General features: G+C 49.4%; 1 protein-coding gene across 1 annotated transcript in view; it reads left to right on the top strand.

Annotated features, from left to right (window-relative positions):
• The window catches only part of COL6A1 (collagen type VI alpha 1 chain), a gene marked incomplete at its 5' end in the record, with an annotated part of 14,447 nt that extends 11,210 nt beyond the window's left edge, over positions 1 to 3,237 (top strand). The window contains 4 exons of the mRNA XM_010164297.2: positions 416 to 599; positions 802 to 976; positions 1,400 to 1,429; positions 2,414 to 3,237. Coding sequence (XP_010162599.1) covers positions 416 to 599; positions 802 to 976; positions 1,400 to 1,429; positions 2,414 to 3,024 — 1,000 coding nt within the window. The remainder of the gene's footprint in view (positions 1 to 415; positions 600 to 801; positions 977 to 1,399; positions 1,430 to 2,413) is intronic.
• Positions 3,238 to 9,172: the final 5,935 nt, after the last annotated feature.

Here is a 9,172-nt window from a genome sequence, read left to right as displayed (position 1 = left end):
CACATCCGGGAGGTACCAGCCACAGCTTCTCTGGCCAACCTGTTCCAGTGTCCAGAACTTCTTCCTAATATCTCATCTAAACCTCCCCTCTTTCAGCTTAAACCCATCACCCCTTGTTCTGTCACTCCCTGCCCTTGGCCAAAGTCCCTCCCCAGCCTTCCTGGAGCCCCTTCAGGTACTGGGAGGCCACTAGAAGGTCTCCCTGGAGCCTTCTCTTCTCCAGGCTGAACAGCCCCAACTCTCTCAGCCTGTCCTCACAGCAGAGCTGCTCCAGCCCTCGCATCATCCTCGTGGCCTCCTCTGGACTTGTTCTAACTGGTCCATGTCTCTCTTGTGTTGGGGATACGTGTTCCCAGCAGCTCCTTCACTATCCGTGGGGCAGAGCTTGCAGGATCACTGGTGTCTGTGCTTGCAGGGCAATCAAGAACCTGAAATGGATAGCTGGGGGCACCTACACTGGAGAAGCTCTGCAGTTCACCAAGGACAACCTACTGCGGAGATTCACCTCTGACAAGCGCGTTGCCATCGTCATCACGGATGGACGCTCCGACACGCTGCGGGACCCCACCCCGCTCAACTCTCTGTGCGATGTCACCCCGGTAAGGGCACAGGGGAAGCACCCTGTGCCACACAGCAGCCCTGCACCAGCATAGTGCAGGCTGCCTGGGGGTCTCCATGTCTTTGCTATCCAAGCCTAGGGCAGGGGGGACGTGTGTCACCCTCCTGGAGTGAAAGATGTTCAAGTCTATGAATGCACTGGATGATGAATGCATCCAGTGATGGACTCTGACTTCCCTGCAGGTGGTTTCCCTTGGGATAGGTGATATTTTCCGGAACCCTCCAAATCCAGATCACTTGAATGACATCGCTTGTTTAAGCAGACCAACCAGGCCAGGACTGTCCATTCAAAGGGACAACTATGCTGAGCTCCTGGATGACACCTTCTTGCAGAACATCACCTCCTATGTCTGCCAAGGTGAGTGAAAGGTTGTGGCTGGAGGCAATGAGGAAGGTAGTGAGGATTGCTTCAGCCCAAGGGTGAGGGATGCAGGCTGACCTCCCTTCCTCCAGTCATGCTCTTAAGCAGGCACTGAGGGAAGAGAACAGCATTCAAGATTTAGTTAAACAAGGGCCAAGGATGTCTCGTGTCTCGGAACACTTTGTAGCCAGGTCCAGGTCCTCTCCTGCTGCAGGACATCTCTGTCCACAGCATTTTTCAAGCATGCACCTCTGCATTTCCTGGTGCATGCTTATAGCCCTTGCACAGCACCTCACACCATGTGCCTGTGACCAAGGTGAACGTTTGTCCCTGCTGTGGCTCCATGGAAAGCTGTGCTGTAGAAAAAGTGATTTCTCCTGGGTCAGCCAGTGACATTACTCTTTCTACTTTTTTCAACAGAGAAGAAATGTCCAGACTACACCTGCCCAAGTGAGTATTGACCCCTTGTGTCACGTGAAGGGGTTGTGGGTGCTGTGGTGGGGGAAGTGGGAGTTGGGGTTGTAGGAACAGAGAGCTCAGAGACCTCTCTCAGCAAGAAGTCTCCTGGGCTGGAGAAGTGAGCAAGCCTTGTCAGATGCTCACAGTGTCTCCCCCACACACACCAGCCCAAAGCATCTGGAGGAAAAGCCCAGACAGTTGCTTTTCTGGCACTTCAAACCTAGAAAGGAGGTTGTGCCAGATTTAGCCCACACAAGATTTAGCTGAGGCAGGTAATGAGCTCAGTTGCGTTGTGGTGGTGGGACCACAAGTGGAGAAGTGAGCAAGCCTTGTCAGATGCTCACAGTGTCTCCCCCACACACACCAGCCCAAAGCATCTGGAGGAAAAGCCCAGACAGTTGCTTTTCTGGCACTTCAAACCTAGAAAGGAGGTTGTGCCAGATTTAGCCCACACAAGATTTAACTGAGGCAGGTAATGAGCTCAGCTGCGTTGTGGTGGTGGGACCACAAGCAAAAGTCAGCTCTGTGGTAGGGATTTTTAAGAAAGGCACTTGAAAAGTGAGTACAGGGAAGAATTTAGTGGGGTAAACCTCCAAGTCAGAAGCATATACAATCCTCAGACTCATCACGGAAAGAAGCCAACCTCGGGAGAAGTGGCGTGTCCCCAGACATGCAAGGACAGCGTAAGTCAAGGAAAACAATTGCTGAGAGTCATTAGATTATCTAAGCCAGATAAGTACCTGGGAATGCAGCTTGTCAGAAACCAAATAGAAGAAGGAATGAAAGGGTGAAGGGACAAGTGCAGGGCAGCACTGGGGCAGGGGAAGCCCAGCTAGCAGATACCCAGAGAGTGGAGATTTCCCAAGTCTGACAAGGCAGGAAGCCTGTGAGGCAGCCGGTGTCTTCACTGACTTTCCATGTGAGAGGCAGGAGGAGAAACGTAGCATAATGCGCCCTGGGCCTTTCCCCTTGCAGTCAGCTTCACTGGACCGGCAGACATCACGCTGCTGGTGGACAGCTCCACCAGCGTGGGGAGCAAGAACTTTGAGACCACCAAGAAGTTTGTGAAGCGGCTGGCAGAGCGGGTCCTGGAGGCCGGCAAGCCTGCTGACGACTCCGTACGCGTCTCAGTGGTCCAGTACAGCGGTAGGAACCAGCAGAAGGTGGAAGCTCAGTTCCAGTACAACTACACGGTCATTGCGAAAGCCATCGACAACATGGAGTTCATGAATGACGCCACGGATGTCAACGCCGCTCTGCGGTACGTCACGACGCTGTACCAGCGGTCCTCCCGTGCTGGGGCAAAGAAGAGGGTGCTGGTGTTTTCTGATGGCAACTCTCAAGGGATCACTGCGAGGGCCATCGAGAGGGCTGTGCAGGAAGCTCAGCAGGCCGGCATTGAGATCTACGTGTTGGCAGTGGGCAGCCAAGCCAACGAGCCCAACATCCGTGTCCTGGTCACGGGGAAGAGCGCGGATTACGATGTGGTCTACGGGGAGCGCCACCTCTTCCGTGTGCCTGACTATACCTCTTTGCTGCGTGGTGTCTTCTACCAAACTGTCTCCAGGAAGATAGCTGTTGACTGAGCATCCGGGTGGGTCGCTGCCAAAGCCCTACCTTCTTCTGTCGTGCCTAAAAATGAAAACCAACCAACCAACCAACCAAAAAAAAATTAACAGTATTCTTGACCAACCTGAGGAATTTGTGTCTATGCAGATAGCCATAGTGCCACAGCCTGGCACTTCATAGTCCTCTTCCTTCTCCCCCTGCTTCTTCATCTGCATCTCTACCCTCTTAGCCTCAAACCTCCCTCCCTGCCCATGACTGCCTCTCCCTCCCCACAGCAGGCAAACACGAGCACACACACCTAGCTGCCAGAACACCAAAAGCAACCTCATCCCACTGTTTTTTGCTGAGAAAGGATCAGGATGAGGAATTTTGTACCACTAAGGGCTGGTCTGGTCTCATAAGGCTGGTCATGCTCTTTTCAGATACTGGATTATTTTTTTTGTTGTTGTTTGTTTGCATTTTTCCTTCCTACATCAGCTGAGCACTTGCCCAGATGACAATGGTCCTAACCCAACGCTGTGCTTGGATTGAAACATTCAACAACTTCAGCAAGCTTTGAGAGGGGATCATTGTCATGGCTGGCAAGTTGGGTTCACATCTCCCACCCTTGCGGGGAGAGAGCTGGACTTCCAAACCACCTGTGTACTAGGCACAGGTGGGAGCACCTCTGGCCTCCAGTGCCCTGGGATGGGGCACTGACTTCCCAGGGCTGGGGTGGAGGTGGGTGGTGGAGCATCCCTTCAGCACTGACACTTTGCATTCACCAACCTAATGAAAGATGGCCAGCAGCCAGTGGGGAGGGGGGAAGTCCTAGAAGAAGCTATATGTAACTGCACTCCTTCACTAACCGATCTCATGGTCCTACAGTGAAACCAGGAACCTCATAAATAACCTGATGACTTGTGTTATGGTCCAAGCTCCATTCTGGATAATCTCTCTGAGCCCAGTTAGTGGGATTTTAGTTTTCTTTAATATTTTTTTTTCCTTCAGAAGTGCCAAGCTGTCTAATTCCCAGTGAGCTCTCTGGGAGGACGGTTTCTATAAGACCATCTAGGAATCAGGCACCTGGGCCCAAGGGAAACCCACTAACTGTACTATATATTGAATTAGGGCCTCATCCACAGCCCAGCAAAGTCAAGGGAGAGGCTGCAATGATCTGCCAGGGGCTTTGACTCACACTGACAAAGGTGCTATCACTACGTGGGTGATGCGGGCCCTTGGTGCTTACACAGTTGTTTCCAGGACCACGCTGAAGATGTGGTTTGGCTGGGTGAGATTTTATTTCAGTGCTTCCATTGGTGCTCTTGCTACAAATTCAAACGCTTCTGAGAAAGCAACAGTGATTGCCAGGTATGGGCACCCCAAACTTTGTATCCAAAAACTCCATTGTACGAGATAGTTTTATTTTATGCCTGTGTTATACTAAAATTGTCCACTTTGGAAATTTGTCAAATAAATTGTTTTCCACAATCTCGTTGGAGGTTTGTCTGACTTGAATTTCAAGGGCTTTGGATGTTCCAAAAAGTCACTTGGTAAAACAGAGGTTGCTGGGATCCGGGAGGATTCCAGCAGAACTTCTCACATAAAACTTTAAGGGATAGAAGAAAAGAGAACTATTACTTTTGCATCACAAATCTGGCTTTTATTGAATGCCCTGAGTTTGAGAAATACTGTTAATTATCTTAATTAAATAGCACATAAAAAATTTACGAGAAGAGCACAGAGCTCTCAAAGGATGGGAAATGCTTACGCAGCTTCTGTTTCCCTTCTGGTTGCAAAAAGAAACCCTATACAGGTAGGTAGTGTTGTTTCCAGAAGAGCAGGTGGAGAGGGATGGTGATCACCAGGTGAAGAGGTAAGCTATGGTTGCTTTCTGCTTATGTTCCACATCTCTCCTTAGTTCCTCATTTCCTGCGCACGTGGGGATGCTGCTCTGCACACAGGGCTTGTGTTGGAAGTGTCAAACATCTCATCCAGCTTTGCAGAACTCAGTGCTCCTCAAACATTTGTTTTACATCCTAAAACAGCTCTAAAGGGTCTTTGTGGAAGCTCTTGGGCTATACCTGCACATCTCAGGGGCTTGTCACAACCTTTCACTGTGGATGCAAACAGCACTGTTTATCTCCCGTTTCTGTAACGGGGAGGCACTGCCTTGCTTCCTCTTTGTCTCATGTCTTCCTCTTAGTCATGCTCTCTCCTGGCCAAGCATCTCAGCTGAGATGTTTGTTGGGTTCTCTGGTTGTCCCACACCACCAAGGACACTTCACTTACCGCTGGAAAGTCTGAGGAGCAGCTCTGGGGAGGCTCTGCGGGTGGCTGCAGTTTGTATCAGATGTCCCGCTCTCCTCTCCATGGAAAGTTAGGAAAAAATGCCTTCACGTCTGCCCTAATAAAGGTGCTTATTGTAACAGCTACAGAAATATTTCTTCATGGCCTGATAGAGTCCTGGGTGTGAATCACACATGACAGAAGGGAACATGATACAGACCAGCCCCTGGGTTGCACACTTACTGCTCGGGCTGCCCAGCTGGTGGGATGCAGTGCTACCAGAAAAGGGGGGGTGGGAAAAGGGGACTGACCCCACCACAGCTCCTGCACCCTCCTGGGTATGTGTCCCTCACACCCCAGCTGAGCTCTGTCAAACACAGGGGTACAAAAGACACCGAGACTTTGGGCTGGTTTACAGCTTTTTGCTAAAAAAGCAGGTGGCAGGAGGGATTTTTCCTGATTCCCCCCCCGCCCCAGCCATGCCCTTGCTTTTTTCCCTTTACTGAAAGGAGAAGAAAATACCAATATTGTTAGTTTCCAAGCCTCATTTCTGGAGTGTTTGTCAGTTTTACCCATGAGAAAAGTTAAAAACATTCCTTTTAAATTCCAGTTTGCCCAGAAGAAACACAGTTTTAAACAGAGTGTGGTGAAGAGCTGTCTCGCCCAGAAGACAGGGACCAGCAGGGATCTTTCAGCAGCTCCCGATGCCTGGTGTTTAGGTGTGTTGCCTTGTCTCTCCTCATGCTGGGGCACTGTCCAGGTAGGATTGTAGGAGCCCTTGTCAGGCGTTTGGGCCAAAAGTTGGCCCTGATATGCTGGACCTGTTCTGTCTTCCATTTCTAGTTATATTTATTCCCCTTTTCAGTCTCAATTTTTCTGCTTCCATTACAGGGAAGGTCAAATATCCCTCTGCCTGCGGGCCTGCTTTGTTAAACTTCAGATGTTCTCCAGATGTTCAGCGAGGGGGTTTATGTAACAACAACAGAATTTGGGCCACATTTCTCTGTTTTCCTCTGACTAAATTCTCCTCATTTGAGGCAACGCTGATTCACAGCCCTTCGTGGGAAGGTGATGGCTGGGGAAGGAGGTGATCACTGAGGCCACTTTACCAGTGTGGTGGGACTCCTAGAACACGTACTTTACAAGCAATGCAAAAAAAACCAACAGCACAAGAGGCTGGGACAGTACTGTGAGACTGCAATTCTAAAGGACAGAGCAAAAAGTGATGTAAGAGAGGGAAACTGGTAAGTGAGAGAGAACTAGATGATCTTTAAGGTCCCTTCCAACCGAAACCATTCTATGATCCTGCCCGGTTAGCTCTTCTAATGAGAACTGCTTGCACTTGGGAAGCCTCAAGAGGCTCTGCTACACCTGTCCACTGGCGCTGCTCATCTGTTTGGACCTACCCAGCTTTATGGCTGCAACTCTGGAGAAGGATTTGCTGGTTAGTTGATTGCCCTGCTCGTTATTTCTCCATGGACATCAAGTGTGGCATGAGTCCCTGCCTGGCACCATGTAGTGTCCCCACACAGCCCTGAGGTCCCAGTCATCTCCCTGCACTGTGGTCAGTGTTTGCTCCCGCCACAGATGGGAAGGCATCATGAACGCTACCGCCACATCCCATTTCCCAGAGACACTGTCCTGGACAGCATGGGACCACTGGAGACCACAGGGCAGTCAAGGCAACTCTTCCCCCAGCCTGCAGCTCTGTAGCCCCATCAAATTGCTGTTGATGATGCTAGGGTTAGACTTCAAGCTGTAGAACCATAAATAGCTGCTCTGGGATGATTTTGAATTGCGTTTTCAAAATAATTTAAAAGCCTTTCCTGTGCCTACGATTTTCCCAAGGAGCAGAAGTCCATTGTCTAACGTCTCCTAATTGTAATAGAATAACTGAATGTTCAAATGCCTCTGGCTACCCTGGGGTTTGAGGTTTGTTTTAACTCTATTATCCCCAAATGTGTTTTAGTTTAAGCTGTGTGCTATTTTGTCCAATTGCATGGATCTTCCCCTTAAAAGAAACCATATTGTACAAGGGGAAAGAATCGTGGTGTACGTAAGCTTGTGGGCAAAGAGCAGAGGAAAGATTGTAACCCAAATAGAGGGCTGACACACAGAAATAATTCTGAGCAAACTCAAGACCCTGGAGGAAGACCATCCCTTCCTCCTCCCCCAACACACATTGTCATTTTCATACTTCTTCAGGTAAAGGATTTGAGAAGCTGATAACCTCCCATAATGTTGCATAGGACGGAGGAGAATCACACAGAATCATAGAATCATAGAATGGTTTGGGTTGGAAGGGACCTTAAAGCTCATCCAGTCCCAACCCCCCTGCCAGCAGCAGGGACACCTTCCACTAGACCAGGTTGCTCAAAGCCTCATCCAGCCTGGCCTTCAACACTTCCAGGGAGGAGCATCCACAGCTTCTCTGGACAACCTGGGACACTGTCTCACCACCCTCACAGTGAAGAACTTCTTCCTAATATCTCATCTAAACCTCCCCTCTTTCAGTTTAAACCCATTTCCCCTTGTTTTGTCATTAACTGCCCTTATGAAAAGTCCTTCCCCAGTTTTCTTGTAGCCCCTTCAGGTACTGGGAGGCTGCTATAAGATCTCCCTGGAGCCTTCTCTTCTCCAGGCTGAACAGCCCCAACTCTCTCAGCCTGTCCTCACAGCAGAGCTGCTCCAGCCCTCGCATCATCTTGGTGGCCTCCTCTGGTCTTCTTCTACCTGCTCCATCAACAAAGCACGGTGCAGCTCTGGGAGACCTGCACATAACAATGTTAGTTTTTGCTAATTCCTATGAATAATTAAGTCATTTAGATTATGAGCAGCTATATAACAACTAGACTGAATGAACTGGTGTATTCTGGTTAGGCTAAGAAGCTAATTAGACAAACAATGAGTTTTTAGATCTACACTTAACAGTGTCTTCCTTGCTTGCCTGTAGTTAAGCCCACCGACAACAAGCGTGCTTTGCCACGGTCTTTCCCCTCAAAGTTTCTTCTCACTGTCTGTCAGGAGATTGGGCTGTGTCATCTGCTTTCCATGTTTTTCTGCAGAAAGCATGTGTGGCATTAGCCCCGTCCCTGGGTTGTCCCTGTCAGACTGTGGCAGAGCTCCTGGGACCTGTGGCAGCAAAGAGCTGTGGAGGATGGATGGCAGGAGGGAAGCTGCAGCCAGTTCAGCTGGTCCAGCTGTTGCCTCACTAAGAAGTTGAGAGGACTGGTGATGTGCTTCCAAACTCAGTAATTAATGCTGTTTCATTTTTTTATTATTTATTTAAATACCTTCTCTACACACATGGTCATCCCTGTCAGACATGGAAACTACAGAGGTGCCCAGAGAAGCACCCTGAGATAATGACACAAATCTTCCCAGCGAGGACTTGGGAATGTGAGCAGTGACTACTCCCCATGAAATATCAGTACAGCCCTTCCACCAGCCCACTGCCTCTGCAGAGCAGTGCTCCTGGTCCCGTCCATTGCTGCAGACACCCGCAGGAAACACTTCTCACCTTTGTCATCCCTGTGAAAATGTTAGCGCTCAGCAGCCAGGCCACTGACCCAAATGAAAACGCAGCTGGGGTATCTCTTCTTGCTGGTGATGTATTAAAAGGGAAAGTAGAACAAAATAGCAGAAGCTGGAGGCAACACAGACACATCCTACCCTTTGTGTCATGCTTTTGGAGAAAAAGAGTTGTTCTTTTTCCTTCACTTTTGCTTATGGCACTTTGTTCTGGGTGACTCCAAAGGTCTTGGGAGATAAATTGTTTCTTGAATTAGATTAATTTTCTAGTGGGGGGAAAAAATCATGCAAGAAACTTTAGGGCGTCATCTTTTTTTTTACAACATCATCTGATTTGAAGAAATTGTTTGGTGTGAGGGTGGTGAG

Source organism: Antrostomus carolinensis, unplaced genomic scaffold (assembly GCF_000700745.2).
Source record: "Antrostomus carolinensis isolate BGI_N321 unplaced genomic scaffold, ASM70074v2 scaffold42443, whole genome shotgun sequence".
Lineage (NCBI taxonomy): Eukaryota > Metazoa > Chordata > Aves > Caprimulgiformes > Caprimulgidae > Antrostomus > Antrostomus carolinensis.
The sequence above is the reverse complement of the archived record's forward strand: the minus strand, read 5'-3'. Positions and strand labels throughout refer to the sequence as shown.